Raw genomic sequence first — 21,777 nt, 5'->3', positions numbered from 1 at the left:
ATCAGATTTCCATATATTTGCAAAAGGAATTAACAACTTTTAAAGTTTTGTTTACATTGTGATGCGGTAAACCACCGTAAAATAATGCTGTCGCGGTTTGTTAATGTGTGACTGAATGGCAACTGCGCGCAACAAAGGAATTGCGCGTATTCACAGAGCTCTGTGTTATAAGATACGGAAATGGAAGCGTTACATCGTCATGAAAACCCCTTTTGCCGCGTCATGTTTTAACGACTGGGCCTATAGGGCGCTAAAACAAAAATAACGTTAGGGTAGAGCTTAAAAAATCCCAGATATGAAGTGGGGGAAAAACCATAATCTTTTTCCGCGTCTTGTCTTTACGAGGGTTCTAGGACACCTACCCCCTGGACCTCCATCCCCCGGATAACCACCCCAGTCAACTACCCCCTAGAGCAACCACCCTCTAGGACGAGTACCCCCCGGGACATCTACCCCCCGGACAACTTCCCCCTAGGACAACTACCCTCTAGGACATCTACCCCCGGGCAACTATCCTAGGGGGTATTTGTCCGGGGGGTAGTTGTCCCGGGGGGGGGTAGTCGTCCTAGAGAGTGGTTACCCTAGAGGGTAGTTGTCCTAGGGGGTAGTTGTCCTAGTGGGTAGTTGACCGGGGTGGTTATCCGGGGGTGAATGTCCAGGGGCTAAGTGTCCGGATACGCTTCAGGAGCATTTATGGCACCGAAACAAAAGTACCGTTAGATAGAGCTTACAAAATCCCAGATTTGAAGGGGGAACCCCTCACACCCCTCCCCCTCCCCCTGAATACATAATTTGTTGTAATTAGGGATCTCTCGGAGTTGGCAAGACAAGTTTATTTCTCTTTTGTAAAGCGGGATGTTCTTTCGCGTTAACGACGCAGTCACTATAAAACATCTTTTAGGAGATGAATCTTGGTTTGTGAATGATAGGTCTACGTTGTCATGTTTGTCAGTTGTTGAGCGAATTATGATATGGTACATAGTTTTTTTATTCAGATAATTATTCAAGTGCCAAATGATTCAGAATTTAGAGGATGTACAGAGATGCTTTAGAAGAACGCTTTTATCTTTTAAGGTGATGAGTAAGAAAAAGTATTGGCATCCTTCTTAATCCTAAAGTACAATGACTCGTAATGGTTCAGTAAAATAAATTGCCCTTGAAAAAAGGTATATAGGCATTCGTAAATGAGGAAAGTGCATTCCCATCCATCGTAATAAGATGTGACTTAGGGAAGGAACTCACACATTTGAAAATGAGGTGTGCAGGAGAATGATGAGAATATCATGGGAAGATAGGAAAACTAACAAAGGAATACTGCATATGGCACTGCTTTATATCTTATTAGGATTGGTTAAAGAAAGAAAGGCAAAAGACAGCAGAGTCTCTTGAAAGATCTTTTAAAAGGAAAAGGAAAAATACCAAGAGGGAAACCAAGAACTAACTGGAAGAAACATATTAAGACATGTAGTGGAATGGCACTGCTATAGGATGACAGAAAACAGATATGTGTGAATAAATGTTGCAACCAATCTGCAAACTGAGAGAGAAGATATCTAGATAGAGGGAAGAAACAGAGGCAAGAAGAAAAGAGTATTTTATATTTTTCATGTACTTGTTCACTACCCATACGTGAAGTTACTGGCGTTTCAGTTTCACCACCAAGAAGTATTAAAGCCCACCGCATACTTTACGATCCTCCTGCGATCCGAGTTTCGAGGAATTGACACTCACATCAAATACTGAAATCGACACAAACATAATTGACATAACTACCAAGAATCGGGATTTTAGTGCATTAAGTATTCTGATTTGAATAAAAGCCCAATCGGCTTTAAACTAATTCGCACTCCTGGTCTGACCACAAATCCGAGCCGATTTAGCTTTTCATCGTCAAGAAAGTTTGATTCCCTTGGAATTAAGATGTTATTAATGTATGACTAATCAGATTCTGAATCATTAAGACTTAACATGTTTGAATGTTCATGCCAAATACTATTGCATTATTATGACAATAATTATAGCACCAAACACGTACTTACTCAACGCCTTAAGAGTTTGTGTCTTGGCACTATAAACCATATTTCCATGATCATTTCATGAACAGAGGAAAGGCAAAAACTATTCGAACATAATGGGCAGCAGAGTACACACACAAGGGCTGAGAGCTAATTACTTATTTGCACAGGTCTCCAAAACTCGACCATCTTAATATATTAGGTCTGAAAATATTTTCCAGCCAAAACTCGAAACAATTATCAAGGGGAAATCAGGATTTTGGCAACTTGTAAATATCTTACATGGTCAATTTAGAGTATTAAATGAATTATCACCTTCTAAGATAGTCGCAAAATAATAACGACAACAGAATTTTCTATAACGAATTTGTTCGCTCTGTGATGGCCGCGCCGTGGACTCAACGCGACATCTTTTCGGGGCGCTGAACTTGTTTCACACGACCAATTTGTAGCTGTGATCGCAAAACCATTTCGCTCTCTCTCTCTTTTTATTACTTGTAAGTGAGAAAGTATCGTTTACACTTCCCGGAGGAATATAATTGATAATGGTCGAAGCGGGAAATCAGCATTTGCAAATGCACATCTGCTTTGGGCGTTTACCCTATAATCCCTCGGTCACACCGAAAAACCACCTTCACACCGATTGAAAACCGATACAATATCTGCCATTCGGGGATAATGTAATACTTTATTCGGTCTAAAAAAAAGGAGACGATATATTGGTTCGATCAGTGGGACTGGGGTTAAACTGTACATGCAGGAAGTCGGTCAAAGAAATAGAGATATAGGAGAGGACAATTTTCAATCTCGAAGGAGAGAAAGTGATCGAAATAAAGATTGGTTTTCTCTTAAATTGTGACCTCTAGTGACCTAAATGCCACAGGCGGCTTTTATATTTTTCGAAAGACAAGTATTAAAGTTTTTACACATCGTACATTGAATTCATAGATTTAGGTTATAAGGCCTTTTCATTGTATTTTCTCAGGAGAGGAGTATAATACGTCGGACAATGAATTCACCCCTCACCTTTTATCGAAGCATTTGAAGAAATTTGGACCTGATAGTTAAGAAAACAATTTTTAATGAATGACAAGAGCACGATGAGACAAAAATTTTCATCATGATTAAATTATATTTAGAATAGATAATGATGAAAACTGAAAGGTGGCTCTGGTTAAAATATATCGATATAGATGAAAGGTAAATAACCATTGTAAAGTAGAAATGAACCAAACAAGAAAATAGTTTCGAACATAATATCGCTAGTGATATTCGTTTGTCTCGCAATGAATGGTCAACAAGGGATCTAAAAGATCACGACGCTAAGCAAATAATTATACAAGAAAGAGCAGTGATGGAACACGTACTAATCAATACGATGATTATCTACGTAAAATAAAACATGCTATCCCAAACTGATTACTAAATATAGGCTCAGTTTGCAGCAGACCCATGATAAAAATACTTTAACATATCTCTATAGAAAGCATAATGTTTTTTTAAAACTTTAAATTCGGGTAATCGTTCATTCGTTCGCCATCCATTATAAACCACATTTCCTGAATTACTGACCACGAAGATATTCTATTTCATGACGGTCAGACGTGAAAGAAAAATATAGAGATCGTGTCATGGTTGTAAATCCTTACCACTTTTTAAAAAAATATAATCGAGCACCTTTTAAGAAAATTGTCTATTACAGGATTAGCGCCCTGGGGGCTTTCAGTCAAATATACGTGGTCGGAATAAAAACCAAACTTTACACAGGTGGCCACTCCTCTGCTAAAACAGCAGGTGAAGCTATTATATTTTAAGGGATATATTCAAGCTCGTATTAATAGTCAATCCTATCTTGTACCAGTGATTACATACGCCGCCTACACACTTTGGTTTTTGTCATGACGTAAGCGGTTGCCTTGTTTGCTGGAACTTGCAAAATGTGACAAAAAGTCGGCAACATCGATAAAACCGTCAATTGAGATTATTTTAACATTCAATTTTATTTAAGCTAAAATATGTTGATGTGTCATGACATGAGCGGTTGCCTTGTTTGTTGGAACTGGCAAAATGTGACATAAAAGGGACAATAAGTGAGTATAGAACACAATGTAGACACCCGACACTGAAGATGTGCATCTGAGACAATGGCAATAATGTCAGGTCCAAGATCCTACGTCGTTCTTGCAGCATGTTTTCGGTTTATAGCTTGGCCATTTCTCAGTTTATTTCTGTCAAAACCAATATTTTTCTTGACTCTTCTTAAATTCATAAAGAGGATACGACATCGACCTAGCTCCTCGCGTCCATATCCCCTACCCCCCCCCCACACACACACACACACACACACACACACACACTCTATTCTCGGAGGGAACCAGCCCCTCCACTGTTTTTGTTCATTTCTGAATACATTACTTAAAGTGGGACAAATACAAAGGAAATAAAATCATGAGAAAAAAAATGGGATACTTCCTATTAACCTAAGTGCTATGCTACAGTGCGTCATGAATGATTTATAACATACATAATGCACAAATATAACTTTTACAAAGTAATAATACTCGATTAAAATTTGAAACGTCATGTAAGGAATTTATTCATGTAATTACTACCGCTCCAGGCATGCATGCCATTAATTTTTTAGTGCAAGTCCTCGTTATTTAACATTCTGTCAGCAATACCGATCGCATCTAATAATAACCATTTCATCAAGATAAATGTTCAGTGGCAATTATAGCAGAAAGCGTACTGAAAGAGCGTTGCCATTTATCCACCTAACAAACATTTTATTTGACATTCTTCAATCTCTATCGTCAAAAGTTAAACACACACTCACATACTCACCCACATTACGTACACATACGCACACGCGCGCATACACACATACATCAATGTAAAATACAGATCTAATGAAAATGAAAATAGCTGTATCATAACATCTGTATTTTCCCCCCTTCACTTTGATGATTTCCTGTGGGAAAATGCAACTCGAATTTCAAATGTATCACTATTTCTGGACATAGTTATATATCATGTTTATTTTAAGAAGATGTTTATTGTCGATTGTCTTGAAATGCGTCGGTGTATCAATACAATAATGCAGTAATTTTTCTGCTTTTCAATTCTTTTGGTTCTTAGGCTTTTCTTGAGTTCTTTTTTCTCAGTCAAACGGAAATTCACCTTTTAGTATTCAAAGCAACTTGATTAAAAGCACATTTTGACTTTTAGATGGAATTATTACCAACATTCTGATGGTTTTTAACTTTTGATCGCTTTTGTTGTTTTAGGGACGGAAATTCCGCTATAGGGAATATAAAATATTGTTTTGAAAGATATAAGGGGATTAATCTTAAGAAAGAAGCGTTTTAGATTAGAAATGACACAGTATTTACTTTTAATAAAACGATTACAGAGTGTTCATCAAGAAGAATGTAGTTTACTGTATTAAAACAAGAAGTCTGCCGGTTCTGTTTTTATTTTATAGCGTCAATTTAGCAAACAAATGGGTAAACACTGACAAACAAAGATCTTTATAGATGTAATTTGTTTAGTAAACAATCGGTGATTTTTTTTTTCTCACTCAAATATCATTTTGCCCGAAAACAAATTAGACTACTGTAGTTTTGCATTATGTACCTCAAATGTGTTATTTATTGTTTATAATGTTTTACTTTGGCGAAACACGAGCATGATGTATGAGAAAACTAAAATTTTGGTTTGATGATGAAATTATTCAAGTGAATGGAAACAGCATGTTTAGGATTACAAAAACTGTAAATGGGCATCAAGTGCAATATTACCGGACAATCGTTTTGATATTAAGCTTTCCAACCATGATCCTTGGGGCTTAAGACTGAAAATATTTTGTTCTGTATCATTTAAGAAAAAAATCCAAGATGAAGCATTTATTTGCGGATTACAAAAACTGTAACTAGGTTTCAATGTCGGCGACCAACAATATTGAAGGAGAAAAAAGAAAATCATCTATGCAATCGTGATGCTCGGAGCAGACGACGGCTTGCATCCGGAGAAAAAGATAGACCCTCGCCATTGCACCGGATGGTGATATACAAGTACATCCGGCAATGTTATCATCGAAGGCGCTTTCCATATTCATGGCGCCTAATTGAGGTTTATGTGATAACTGGACTAGACCAAATCTGTGATCCGTAAAATAGTGGTTTATGATAGTCACTACTTGACAGCAATCCCTACTCCTTCGGTTGTCTACGTATACACTCTTTCGTTTTTCCCCATTTTGTGTTTCTTCTTTCTTTTAAAATTTTTTTTCTTCATTCTTCTTCCTTTATCTATTGTTATGTACTCTCTCTCTCTCTCTCTCTGTACTCTCTCTCTCTCTCTCTCTATCTCTAACTCTCTCGCTCGCTTGTTCTCTCTTTCACACAAACCAATCACACGCACACACACGGACACACCATATTGTCAACTAAATCCACACAAGCAAACGCAAGCAGCTTAATATTCCATCTACATTATTCCTTTAAACATTTGACGCTTCCTCTCTTCTCTTTGCTCGTTTGTTTTATAGATCGTCACCCCTCTTACGTGAAGAGCTCATCCATCATGCATTCCCCCCATTCTTGTTTCTCTAGCTGTCTATCTGTCTCTCTGTTTCTTCATCTCCATCCTCTTTGTCTACGTCTCTTCTCATCGTGCGCCGCTCTCCCTCCCTTCATACCCCCTATCCTCTCTCCCCCTCTCCCCTTTCCAATCCCTTTCTCTCTTTCTCTCGCTCTATCTCCCTCTCTTATCCCACCTCTCTCTCTCTCTCTGTATCTGCTCTCTCGCTCTCTCTCTCTCTCTCTCTCTCTCTCCCTCCCTCTCACTCTCTCTCTGTCTCTCTCCCACCCTATCATGTTCACGCTTCAATTCGATTTGAAGAGCTACATTTTCTTTGCTTGATGTGATTGGGGTGATGAATTGATCCGTGTGGTATACATCAATGACGGTGTAATGGAGTTGTGGCTTATAATTTGTCTACATCTGAGAACAGAGAACAGGAAGTGTCAAATTTCTTTTAAAATTCTTTCTTGTTTCAATGTTTTCAAATAAGGAATTAACTACAATTTGAAGGAGAACAGAGAGAATAAAAAGATTTAATAGTTTGCAGTGGTGCATGCAGTACATAAGGGGTCAAACTCGAAAGAGAGGAGGGCTGCATAGTGAAATGGGCCGCCTGGCATGTTTAAGAACCATGTTATATAAGTTGTACTGGATTTGTGTAAGCCTTAATAGGGGGTTACGCCACAATTATACTGGATGACCCACTACTTGGTAATGCCCTCCCTTCTTCTCTAGAGTCATGTGAGATACATGTAGGGATCTGAGTGTGTGATTGTCTTTGGTATTTAGGGAAGTGCAGTTTCTAGCATTTTTTTCACCCATCATGCTTGGTTGTTAATGGTATGAACTTCTTTTTGAGCACGGGAGAAGCCAACAATCAAAACAATCCCGATTAACATGGCCACTGTTGTAGTTCCCTTTTTCTACATTGTGAAATTTCAAGGTCTAGGTTTGCAAAATAATTTAAACTACTTGGAAGAGAAAAACACATGTTTTGTACGTGTAATTAATCTTTGTAATAATCTTCAGGATTACATATCATAATCATAAACTTCCTTTGACAAGGGCGTATGCTTGAATATCAATTTAATTAATTTTAATGAACTTACAACAATAATATTGAAATAGTTATATTCATCGTCAGTTTGATCACTTTTCTACCCTTCGATATTATCCCTTTCACATTTCTTACTACATTATCCTTCTTTCTCCACCACTTTTTTCCCCCACGCTATGCCATCATGTCTCTTATTTTCTCGTTTTCGTATAATGCTCGTCTTTCCTGTATATATCTCTTTCTCATTTTTTCCTTTTTTTTTTTTTTTTTCATTGTCTATATCCTAACATTCCCTCTTTCTCCTTGGTCACACGTTCCTACTCTCCTTACAGAATTAAGCAAAGCAAATGCTTGATTCGAGCATTATCGTCCATTAAACCTATCTTCATGATCTTGTAAAAGCGCACACAAGCCGATTGAATTTCTTTGTTCACCATAGCTTGTGGAACATCGTAATAAAAGGTAGCTAGAAGGCCGTCCGGATTTCTGTTCCAATTTGTTCCAAATAAGATGAAACAAACACATTGCAGATTTACAAATACGTGTAGTTGCAAGAAGTTGAGTTGCTACACGGGTAAACGGGGGCACCCCTCCCCACGAGGGAAAGGGAGGACAAGATATATGAAGAGAAGGGGAAAGGAAACGAACGTGAACAGAAGATAATAAGACCCTCTCTCGCATCCTATCCTAATCACGCTAATTTTACCTTTTTTAATTCACATTTCGTACACCTAATATCGATGCCCCCATGATATCAGCCCCCCCCCCCCTCCCCGCCCCTCTCAATAATGGACCACGCGATGACACTGAGCGTTAGAAATGAGTAGATTGCATGTGATGGAATGCCTTGATTATATGCTGTCGTTGATGCGTCGCGTTTTGCTTCTGAAAGCGTTTTTTAAGCTCGTCTTTCATCCATGATCTATCTCAAATCTGTTTAATGGTTTTGTTCGAATTATGTCACATTTGCCGATTGGTGATGATAACTTATAGCGCCATGTAACCATGATCGTTCATTGAAAGACTTTGTTTAGTTTAAAGGGTATAGAATGTATACTTTCATTTGAGTAATTGCGCAGTAATCTAATTTTTGTATTTTTGATGTACAGTGTATGATATAAAATATTTCACATTAGATTATACTTTACATGTAAAATTGTTTTAAGTCTGTGTAGATTAATTGAAAAGATCTTATTATTTATTGCTAACAATACCGTGGAATTTGTATCATGATAACAAAATATAGGAGAAGCATTTAAGTTTGCAGCATTTCAGCATTTCCTCTAGTGTATTTTACCCTTTTCTTCAGTGTTTCATAAATGATTCATGAAGAGTCCGGATTCGAAGAAAAAATATTATCCTTCTTGTCATCTCTCTCTTTCTTTCTTTCTTTCTCTCTCTCTCTCTTTCTCTCTCTTTCTCTCTCTCTCTCTCTCTCTCTCACCAACCACCTGTCTCTCTATTTCACTAACACTTTTTTTTCTCTAACTCTCTTTCTCTCATCCTCTTCCAATTCCTTTCTGTCCTTCCTCTATTTTATATATATTCCTATCTACCCCAACACATTCTCCTTTCCATCTCTCTTTTTCTATCTCTCTCTTTCTTTCTTTCTTTCTCTGTCTATTTCCCTCTCTTTCTCTCTATCTCTTGTATTTTTTTTCTATCCGACTTCTCTCTCTCTTTTCCCCTCTCTTTCTCTCTCCCTCTCTCTCATTCTCTTTCTATATATTTCCTAAACACATAATCTCCTCTCCATCTCTCTTTCCCTCTCTCCCTCCCCCTCTCTCTCTCTCTCTCTCTCTCTCTGTCACTCTTTCTATCTCCCATTCACCACTTCTCTCTTACACCCCGAGGCTCTTTCCCTCTCTCCCGGCCTCATCTTATCTGGCCTTTCTCCTTAGCCCCCTCCCACCCTCGCCTGTGTTCCATTCCTCCCCCCCCCCCCCCCAACCTGCCCCCATCTCTTCTCAGACTCCCTTCTCTACCTTTTATTTCTCATCTCATCCTCATCCACTCACTATCTCTCCATTTGACGCCTCTGGGCTTTCAAGTTTCAAACATTTAACTTGAGAAAAAAAAAATCGGCTAACAGGTTTCCACATAGGATTTGATGAGAAGGCTGACCGATCCGTGTTTGGTTTAACAATTTAAATCCCTCATCCTTGTAGCAATCCTTTTCTTTTCCTCAAGGAGGATATAAATTATTAGAATACATCCATTTTACCTGTTTTCTTGTGGCTGAAAAAATAGGTCCAAGGCTGCTTCGGGGATTCCTTTTCTTTGTCATGATCCAGTTTTTTACGGTATTAACCCTTTGCTTACGGGAACCTGGTGGTCCCTGTGTTAAGCCTATGGGACGTATACAATTCAGTAATCAACGGGTTAAAGAGAAGTACGTTGAGTTCCGGTAAAGATATCAAACAATTTGTGAGCTTGTTTGTACATGTTTGTACTTGTTTGTTACTTAAAAGAGTAGCACCATAGAAATGTCCGCTGATAAAACAATATTATTGCTCTTCACATGCCATTATCGTGCTCATCTTCAAAATATGTATTTTTAAATAGATTGAAGATAAAGGTGAGTTCTGGTTTTAAAAAAATGAATTCTCACAGAATCAAACGAAACTTTAATACACTGAATGTTCAAGATTACAAATAAATGTCATTTGCCAAACAATTTTGGTAGAAAATGTATGCTGGCTGAGTAATGAGCATAGAAAGATTAGGATATCAACGTTGATATCCTAATCTTTCTATGCTCATTACTAACTTAGTAGCCCCGACACCATTTGTGTAGTCCATATACATCTTTCTGTGTACAGTGCTTGTTACTTTACGAAGACTGGACCAAATCTATTATGATTTTGATGACTCCAGAAATTTGCAGTACACACCAATACTTACATGCTACATGATCAACCTTTTTCTGATCCATCCCACATCTTTTCTTTCACAATGCAATCAGATGACCAGAACTCGCCTTTATCTTTAAAGGATGGTACCAAACTTCATGCCATATATTTGTGTATGGTCCCGTATACCCATTAATTTTGTGAGTGCAGTGCGAGTGATTTTCAGCAGTATTGAGTCATTACTCTTTTCATTTCAATCATTCCAACGCCTTGCGGTGTACACCATTCCGCATGTGCTACAAAATCACCCTTTCCCGATTTGCTTCCAGGCAGTGCCGTTCAATTTGTAATCTCATGACTATACTTAACTTTTTTGTCAAGTTTTTGTTCTTTTTGATACACATCACCATTGGGAATTTCCGAAGTGGTTGTAAGCTTCATAGATTCCGAGATGCTTTGGGGATGACTCCATTTCCTGGAACCAAGCGGATTATGTGACGACTCATACATGGAGAATAGCCAAGAATAAACCGCGTTTTTCGAAAGGTTGTTTTGGCTTTTCCCCCTTTTCCTTCCAATTTGCCATTATGCAGATACCAAAGTAATATGTTATGTTTATCTTGTTTTCCCTTGTTCTTGTTCTTTTTATTATTGGTGTTGTTGTTCTCTTTCTTGCTCTTGTTTAACTGTTTGAGCACTACTATGATCCCACTTGTACTATCTCAAAGACAAAATAGAACGAGTTTTCCGGCAGTTTAAGCCAAACAATCCCTATACAGATTTTTGTTCGCGGCAGTCATGTTTCTGGCGGGATTTTACGATCTCAAAGAAAATACTTGGATTCTTGAATCTATTCGGAACTTGAGAGGTAAGGAGTAGCGATGTGGCCTGTTCCATCTCAGTAACTAGTGCTAATGAGGCTTCAGCGAAAAATGTTGCTTGGATTGATAGCCGATCCACTACTGTTCAGTTAATGTACAATACAACAACATTACAGCAATTTGTTTGTATACGCCCCCCCCCCCCCCAATTTGAATTTTTTTTTCAAGATCAATCGGTTAGAATTTTCTTACTCTCTCTTACTTTTTCTCTCTCTATCTATCTATGTCTCTGGTGTTTATCTGTGTGTGTACGTGTGTGTGTGCGTGTGTGTGTGGTGTGGTGTGTGCGTGTGTGTGTGTGTGTGTGCGTGCGTGAGCGTGTGTGCGCGGGTGTGTGCCATTTGCTTTCTATGGTGATTCCGTAGAATCTATCAATTTTGTATGTAAATTGTGGAGATGACAACAAAATTGATTCATTAAACGATTGTATAATTGTTTTATTTTAATAGTTCGGCTTTTTAAAAGTCAAATACTCCAACGACAGTCTACATCCATTGCCCCGTCTGAATATTAAATGATTATGAAAACATCAGAAATCCGGATCCAATTATCAATAGCAATAATCAGGTTTTTTTTATGTTGTAGTATCTCTTTGGTGTGTGTTACGTTGTGTTGTGATTTGCTAAGAAGCCATTTTGCGAGTCATACAGAATAATTGGGATTCCGGCAAACGGGACTTTTATGGGTTTTTTAAGAAAAAGCTAAGCTAAGACAGTAAATCAATAGGTCATTTTGCATGCGCTTGCTACATTGAAAAGAACGGATCATCCACCCCACCAAAAGGTACAGTTTCGAATATGAACAGTACAGCATTTAATTATTTGATATTTAGACAAATTGATTTCAGTAATTTACTTAAAATAATCGATGAATTAATAAGGTTTAAGTTCTTGACTGGAAATGCCGAGGCCGTAGGTTCGAGCCCCGGCACGGCACATTATGTCCTTGATTAAGACATTTTATCTACATTGCTCCTCTCCACCCAGGTGTTAAACGGGTACCTGCTTGGATGCAAACATCACTGTGTTTGGATTAACTTGTGCATGCCCAAAAGACGCGACTAGCTGAAATAATCACCAGGGAGTGGAGAATGAAGACTGCAGGATAGTTATTAAATCCAGAGACCGGGGTAAAAAAAATTAGACTGTAAGCGCTATGGTCAGGTGATAGAAAAGTGCTTTATTGGAAACATGTACTATCGTTATCAATATTATTACAATGTTAACTTTACGTGCTCGACAATTCGTCGCTGTTTTAACGAAGTGACGGTAGTGAAAAAAAATGCATTCACTTTGCATGACGATTGTATCACCTAGGAGGGTGTTTCTTTTTAGAGGACCTGTAATAATATGTTATCCATTATATATTTTGAGTAGTGCCCCAAGAGAGATAAACAGAAATTAATTAAATTGTTTGTACACGACAAACAGGAGAGTTGTCCCTTAATTACGTCATAATCCAAATTGAGATTGGCATAGATTTAAAGATCTCATTATATTGTACAAAAAAGAAACCTCCATAAATCATCACGGTCTTTCAACAAAGGGGAAAGGGGGCGTTATATTATAACTATATTTTGTTTAAAAGATGGAAACATGTATGTTTGTTGAATAAAATTCGTCAATTGTTGTGTGAAACTTTATTAACATCTGAACATGCATGTATCTTATTTACCTAACATAGGTTATATCGGACCTAAAATTCTTTAAAGTGTACCTAAAGTATGAACAATACAACGTTTCCTGAAGTAGCCCCTCTTTGTGCAACAAAAACCGTATGACTCCAGTATCCAACTATTGCCACAATCATTAGACTTTCGATGGCTTTCGAATGGTAGTTTGTGAATGATTACAGTCTTTCCTGTTCCACTTGATTAGGCCCTTCATTTTCGACATATTTTACTCTCAGTCAAGTGTACTCGATTCGCCAGTCGAAGAGCTTGTCATGAACAATCAGTCTTGCATTATGCCTATCCTTACTGGACGACAGCATATCATTTTTATGAAGACCTCTTGAAAGTTGGGGTGCTTGAGCCCGTAGATGATCGGATTGACTACGCTGTTCGCTAACACTATCATGGAACTGTAGAGAGTAAAGACGCTGGTACCAGGGATGATGAAATTCACAATGGTGGCTAGGAAACAGAGCATGAAAACACAAACGACCATGAAGAGATTCTTAGTGATCTCAATCTCCTTTCGGTTGTTGGCAGTGATCATGGGCGGACGAGAACCTGCAGAAATGGACGAAGAAGCCTTGTTCTGATGTGCCTCTCGAAACTGCTTATTATGTCGCGAGACATGGCGTAAGATACGAATGTAAAATACGAGGGTAAGCAGAAGGGCATTGGCGATCAGAGCCCCTTGAAGAACGACATAATAGTTATCTAGTTCGTTAGTATCTGCCAAACAACATAGGCCGTAATATCCGGAATAACCGAGTGTTCCAATGCCAAGAACAGGAGGTACGACCATGTAGGAGATTGAGATTATCCAGATGATCATAACCATGATGGCAATTTTCCTCGGGGTATGGAGACCTTGATGACCACGAATAGATTTGGTGATAACGTACCAGCGGACGAATGCGATAGCGACTAGGGTGTGTACACTGCAGCACACGCTGATATATTCTACTGCGGCAACGGCTGCACACACCGCCTCGTGCAGAGGGTACCTTCCTGTTTGACTTAGGAGACCAGCACTTTGGAACGGTAAGAAGGTACATGCCATGAAATCAGCGAAAGCCAGATTGACCACCAGGACATTGGTGATCGTCCGAAGCTTTCTGCAAACGATGACTGAAATGATGATGAGGGCGTTACCAAATAGACCGACCAATGCGAATACGAGCAAAATGGCTGCAACAATCGCTCGATGTTTGAAAGATACGACATTAATTTCTGATGTCGCACTTGGAATCACCGTGACCATGTCCAAAATTGTTGAGTCAACTTGTGTCACGACCATTGATACATTATGGAAATAAATATATGTTGCGTTTTCCATTTCAAAAAAGCAATAAAGGCTACCGGTCCGTTGTAAAGTATGACTGCTTCTTAATGATGGAAAGAGTCAACAACTTAGACCACACTTTAGAAGCAGTCTAACACGCAAACACAACTTCAAATCAACTTTCTTGAAGCTAAATGGCAAATAAAAAACGTTTTGCTCTTATATCTTAATTATCATGCAATGTCAATTTTATTGCAGGCGAAATTTGCATTAGTCTTTTGCTCTGACCAGTACGCAATATCCATTAGGCTTGCCCACCGTTAATATGACATTTTCTTTCCTGAAGGTTTTCTTTTCAAAAATCCAGAATTATTAGCCACAGTTTATACATGTGCAACTGGACAATAGTCTGTCTTCAGTCCTCTTTATATCTTCATTGAATCTGTGACCGATTTATTGCTTTTGTGATTGCAATATTCATGAAACCATTAGTGTCGCCTCTCTGTCAAGCGCGTGTGATTAGATCCACAATTTGCTATCAATAACCGTTGCTGCGTTTTAAGCAATTAGGTTAAAGTTCAGCATTAAAGCTCAGCTTTGATTGTCATTAGAAAAAGTCATCACGCACGAACACATGGCTTGTCGGATTTAATGCACTATCAATCAACGAAAGTTCAGGTAAAAAACAAATCATATAGTTTGAAATCAGCGAAAGCTAGATTGACCACCAGGACATTGGTGATCGTACGAAGCTTTCTGCCAACGATGACTGAAATGATGACGAGGGCGTTGCGAAATAGACCGACCAATGCGAATACGAGCAAAATGGCTGCAACAATTGCTCGATGATTGAAAGCAACGACATTAATTTCTGATGTCACACTTGGAATTATCGTGATCATGTCCAAACTTGTTGAGTCAACCTGTGTAACAACCATTGATACATAAAGAAAATAAATATCTGTTGCGTTTTCCATTAGAAAAAATAATAAAGGCTACCGGTCCGTTGTAAGGTATGACTGCTTCTTATCTTAATGATGAAAAAAAAATGGAAATGGAAATATTTATGGCAATAAAAGGTAGACCCCCATGCAATTTACTACATCCCGTTGCTCTGACCAATACGTGGTTTCCATTAGACCTGCCCACTGTTATCATGAGAGTTTCTTTCCTGAAGATTTTTTATTTTTAAAATCCCGGATTATATGCCAGAGTTTAAGAATTATTAGCCAGAGTTCATACGTGTGCAACCGCACAATAGCCAGTTTCAAGTCGTCATTATATCTTCATTGAATCTGTGACCGAGTTATTGCCTTTGTTCAATGATTGCAATAATCATGGAACCATTAGTGTCGCCTCTCTGTCAGGCGCATGTAATTAGATCGACAATTTGCTGTCAATATTCGTTACTGCGTTTTAAGCAATTTGGTTTAAGTTCATCTTTTAATAAAAAGCAGCTTTGACTTTCATTTGGACAAGTCATCACGAACCGATACAAAGATTGTCGGATTTAATGCACCATCAATCAAAAAAAGTTTCTCGTTATTATCATCATTATTTGTAATAACTAGGACGCTTAAAAAAACGTTCAGCCTTAATAGAAAACTACACTAAAGAAACCAGAAATAATCAGAGGAGCGGACTAGTGAAAGTTGCATAAACTATGACAAGAATTAAAAGAGCTTTGGATTTTGTAGTAAAGTTTTAATTACTTTACGTATGGGCACTTAAAGGTACCATTTGCAGGCCCAAAAAATGAAAAAGGTAAATTCCAACTGCATTTGAAAGATAATACTAATTTAGAACTTCCCTAAAAAATGTGGGGCTTGAAAATGTCTTCAAGTTGGAAAATAATGACTATTAGTTGTCAAATCGACTTTAGGGCTATAGAGCCCAAAAGTAATAGTCTTGATTTTCAGACAATTGTACCGAATGGTCATACGTTTTATGCTGGGCAAAGATTCAATCAGTTTAATCTTGGCCATCACAAGAAGTGGGTTATTGATGTAGACAAATACTCATGGACCCTTTACAACTCTTTTCATGTATGTTATTACCAAAGAAGAAAAAAGCCAGTCAGTCACTCAAGTGTCTGACAGTGAAGTCTAGCAAGTAAACGGGTTTCCTTGCATAATTTGAATAGTAGGACACTGCTAACGTTTAAATTTCACAAATAGGACATACATGACATATTCATAATTCCTGCAGAGTTCTACAGAATTTGAGGCTGGCTGCAAAAGGGACATAGTACCTTTAAGCACTCAAAATTAGCTAAAGTCAGGGTGATGAAGTGCCGAACAACTTTAATATTTAATTGATAACACAAAAATATGGCTAAAACATTATAGCTCCAATTTTGTTCTACTTTTACACAAATGAACCTATTACAAACGTTAGATTGCCCCTTTAAAATACATGTCAAATCTCGTTCAGATTTATCGCGGCAAAATCTCGTGTTTCATTTTTAAACATTTGTTTTGTTTGTTTATTTTATTTAAGCACGGTGGCATACTTCAGCCAATGGCTGCTCTTCAGCATGGTCGTGCATATAACAAGCAAACACAATTTTACAAAGAAACATAAATTATACATTAACATGGTTTACATACAAAGTTAAATAAAACATATATATATATATATATATATATATATGTATATGTATATATATATATATATAAATATATTCTGGAACACCAGTTGTCATGTCAGAGTTGAGAATTCTCGCACTTGTATATATATATATATATATATGTATATATATATATGCAAATAGGTTAGCAGGCGAGAAATCCAAACAAGCCCTAATTTAAAAAAACAAAACAAACAGGAAAAAATAGAAGAAAAACAAATCAGTTGATTTTGTGTGCTATAAAAGTCAAACATGACAATACAAATATTATAAACTCCTTTCGAAAGTATAGTAAGTTGGTGTGTATTTAGTTTCTACCGTCAATTCATTCCATATTTTTGCACCATAATAACTTAAACTTTTCTTTTTGAAGCACGTTTTAATTCTTGGTAAAGTAAACGTACGAGGAGCATTTCTTAAGCTATAGGAAGTGTATTTAGAATTAAATTTACTTAAAAGATAATCCGGGATTAATTGGTCTGCAATTTTAAACATTATGAATAAAACATTTTTGTTACGTCTCTCAACTAAGGTTTCCCAAAATAAATTTTCATACAAAAGTCTAGTTGATTATCTATTTTCCACTCTTATTACTGTTTCAAGTAATCGATTTTGTAGAATAATAGTTTTTGATTATTTTATTTATGCGTATTATTCCAAAAAAACATCTCAATAATCTAATTTACTTTGAGCAATTGACTTCTAAAGAAGTAATGCAGTTTTTGGCGATAAAATACAAATTCTTCACAGTAATTTTACACAAATGTTTCACATGTTTATCCCAATCTAACGAGTTATAAATATATACCCCAATGTATTTACACACAGTAACCTGATTCAGTTTTATGTTATCAATAAAAAGATCTAGATTTTTTTCACAAATTCTTTTTCTAGATCCGATTAGTATTGTTTCACATTTCGATGTATTTAATGCCAGCCGATTACATGAAAGCCAATCAGAAATATTCCGTAAGTCTTGATTCAAATGTCTTTCAATATCTTTTAGAATATTGCTAGCATAATAAATGCAGGTATCATCGGCATATAATGAAACAGCACAATATTTAAGACAGTTTGGTAAGCCGTTAATAAAGATCAAAAATAATAATAATCCTAAATTCGACACTTGTGGTACTCCACATTGATTTATCTGTGGAGATGACTGAACACCATGTGCTCGTATGCTGATCTAATCCATTGATACGCAGTTTATTTAACAATACCGAGTGGTCTACGGTATCGAAAGATTTCTGTAAATTAATTGTTACCATCCCAATCACCCCCCCCCCCTTATCCATACTATGTAACCAATCTTCCGTGACGTTCAAAAGTGCACTTAACATAGAATGATGGGGTCTGAACCGCGATTGATTCGCGTTAATGATATTATTGTCATTCAAAAATGTATACAACTGATTAAAAACAAGTTTTTCTACAATTTTCGATAAAAGCTGACATGAATGCAAGATTTGTAAGATTTTCTTGACTCTATCGACCCCTTCTTGGGTATGAGAGTACAAATATATTTACAACATAGTATCAATATAACAATAGATAACAATAATTCACAAATGATAATATGAACAATGATAAACATAAAATATTATACACAAAGACAAACATGTGATAATATGAACAATAATAAACATGTGATAATATGAACAATGATAAACATGATAATATGAATAAATAAACATATTTACAAATGAAGTCGAATTGGGCAATTCACCCTCCTACCGCTACGAGTGTGCCTTACAACATTGCTTACTTGTGAGCTATAATTTACAGTAGCTACATTCAGACGGAGAAAAGTGACCCGAGGGTAAAGGTCGTGTTAAGAGCTAGTCGAGGTAAATATGGCGGTGTATATGGCGGACCAAGCATGCCACTATCCGTACAACTACACAACTATACGACTATGCGTCTGTCCAGCCGACCAATCAGAAAGCAGGAAACTGTACACCTATACAACTATACCCTAGGGTAACTTTTCTCCGTCTGAACAAGTCTAGTATAACCATCTACCCTTGGCTCTTTTTAAAAATGTGAATGTAATACACTTCCGTATTTCAGTATTCAGTATGTATAGTATAGGACCTGTGTTGGCCGATGTTGTTGACTTTCATTTACACGTTTAGAAAAATCCGGCGGTGGTTTACAGCGGTTTTATTCCGCCTCATACTAGAACGAGCCTTAACCAGTTCTGTCATGCGATTGCATTGTCAAAGAAACGTCGTGGAATCGATCAGAAAAGGTCGATCATTTAGCATATAAGTATTGGTGTGTACTGCAAGGTTCTGGAATCATCAAAATGATAAGAAATTAGGCCCAGTCTTGGTAAAGTTACAAGCACTGTACACAGAAAGATGAATATGGGACTACGCATTATCTACCCAGGTCGGATAAATATGATAATTTACGGGGGGCGGGGGACGTTTTCGAAACTGGTCTATACCTTTAAGAAAAAACAAATAAATACAATGGAAATCCCACTACCAGATACAAACTTAATCAATGAGAAGTTGTAATTTCTAATGTCCAACAATGTTCCTAACAATTTTTGCTCTCTTTGCTTCATTCAAAATATTTAATAACACAGTTTCACACCATATTGGACGATAAGAAACCCCGCTGAATCATCACAGTCTTTAAAAAAGGGGGAAAAAGGGGGCGCGTAAAATTGTAACCATATTTGGTAAAAATGGAAACATGTATGTTTGTTGGATAAAACTCGTCAAATATTGTGTACAACTTTATTAACATCTGAACATGTATAGATCTTGTATACCTAATATAGGTTACGTCGGACCTGTAATTCTTTAAAGTGTACCTAAAGTATCAACAATGCAACATGTTCCTGAAGTGTGCAACATAAACTGTTTGGTCCCAATTTCCAACTCTTGCCACCCTCATTAGACTTTGATTTTTGATGGTTTTCTAATGGTAGTTTGATCACAATTTTCCTGTTCCATGTGATTTAGGCCATTTATTTTTTCGTTATTTCGTTAAATCATACACTGTCGATTATATAGTTGGATTTTATTTTTTTTTACCCCAATTTACCCCGGTCCCCAACATAAAAACAAAATCCTCTGTACGAGCTTGCATTATGGCTCAAGGCATCCGCACACAGAAGATTTTGTTAAGTTGGGGACCGGGGGAAATTCAATGAATTATTGAACATTTAGTGCATTTTCTTTGTTTTTTTTTTATTTGTGGGAACTGCCCCCTACCCTATCCCCCGCTGCGTACAGTCATGGTTCAAATTAGGTGTGCCACAAGGTTCAATTCTTGGTCCCCATTTATTTTCAATATAATTATGTTCATAGTCTACCTGAATGTTTTCCTGAAGGTATCATAGATATGTATGCTGACGATACGACACTTATCGTCAGTGGAAATGATGCAACTGTTGTGGAAGAAAAATTAACTGTTGCATTAAACAGAGTCATGGCATGGATTAAGGAAAATTGTTCTTAACACTGAAAAAAATTGTGTCATGTTAATAGGCTCTCATGTTAATCTCAAGAAAATTGAATCTTTCACCATTTCATTAAATGGCAATTCGATCAAAAGAGTTCAATCCACCAAATGCTTAGGAATTTGATAGATGAAGAATTGAAATGGTCTAAACAAATCGAAAACGTAAGTAAACTTACCCAGAAAAACATTAGCATGATAAAGGGAGCAAAGACCTTTTTGCCTCAAATATCCTTAAAGTTATTTTATAACAGTCTAGTGTTGCCACGATTAGATTACTGCTCTGTTGTATGGTCGAACAGATTTCATTCTCAAACCACTAAGCTGCAAAAAAAATCAAGAGAGGGCCGCAAGAATAATATTGAACAAGACATATGACACACCGTCGGCTGATTTGTTCACAAGTCTTAAATGGATGACACTAGACAAGCGGTTTGAGTTAAGTCGCGTTATGATGATATATAAATGCATTCATAACTTAGCACCTTCTTACCTTCAGGTAGGCTTAATCAATCCTAATGATGAACATGAGCATCATACAAGGCAAATAGACAGTGGATGTTTACGTGTGCCTAGATTTCACACTGTCCAATTGTTTCTTCCATATTTGAATGAAATAAGCTAGACATTTCATTGAGAACGGCTTCCACTGTCAATTCATTTAAGAAATTGCCGAACATACACTACGTGCATGTTCTGTATTATTAACATGACTTATTCACATAATTGCGACTTAATCAATATTTTCCTATTTGACATTACTGTTTACTAGGTTAATGATATATGTTTATTTTGCAAATGAGTATTATTTTTGTTAACTGTTTTGTATAAACGTTATAAACGATGTAAATATGTTCATGTTTATTCAGGGCCCCATGGAAGACCACTACTTGTTGGTTAATGGGCTACCCTGTCAAAAGATTAGAAATAAATAAATAAATTTAAAAAAAAGTGGCAAAGCAATGGCCTCGCAACTGTAAGGCCACAGGATCAAAAACGTGTCGATGTGCTATATAAGTGCCCTTTTGTGGGGCATTAATCCTCATTACTGTCATCTATGTTTTAAGGGCGTAGGTCCCCTAGTTGATAAGCATAATAGCATACACATGCTTTAGCAGTCACGCAAAACAAACACTAGCAAATTATTATTCAATAAAATCTGAGAATATATACTATTATCTAGATCTAGTAGGAATAAATCATTATCAAAATAATTCCATAAATTGAGGTTTAAAAACAAATATTCCAACCATATTAGCGAAGGTGTACTAGATTCGCCGATCGAAGAGCCAGCCATGAACGTTCAGATCGATCTGGCATGATGC

General features: G+C 37.0%; 1 protein-coding gene across 1 annotated transcript; it reads right to left on the bottom strand.

The window, feature by feature from the left end:
- Window positions 1-13,341: 13,341 nt before the first annotated feature.
- On the bottom strand, window positions 13,342-14,322 carry LOC755241 (rhodopsin, GQ-coupled-like). The gene has a single exon (XM_001189023.2). It carries the CDS (start codon window positions 14,320-14,322, stop codon window positions 13,342-13,344), a length of 981 nt encoding a protein of 326 aa, XP_001189023.2.
- Between the last annotated feature and the right edge of the window lie 7,455 nt (window positions 14,323-21,777).

The sequence above is a fragment of the Strongylocentrotus purpuratus genome, unplaced genomic scaffold (genome assembly GCF_000002235.5).
Source record: "Strongylocentrotus purpuratus isolate Spur 01 unplaced genomic scaffold, Spur_5.0 spur5_scaffold_15, whole genome shotgun sequence".
NCBI lineage: Eukaryota > Metazoa > Echinodermata > Echinoidea > Camarodonta > Strongylocentrotidae > Strongylocentrotus > Strongylocentrotus purpuratus.
This window is presented reverse-complemented; position numbering and strand designations above follow the sequence as displayed.

Coding starts and splice junctions, on each gene's coding strand:
- LOC755241 (XM_001189023.2), bottom strand. CDS start 14,322: ATGGTCACGGTGATTCCAAGTGCGACATCAGAAATTAATGTCGTATCT.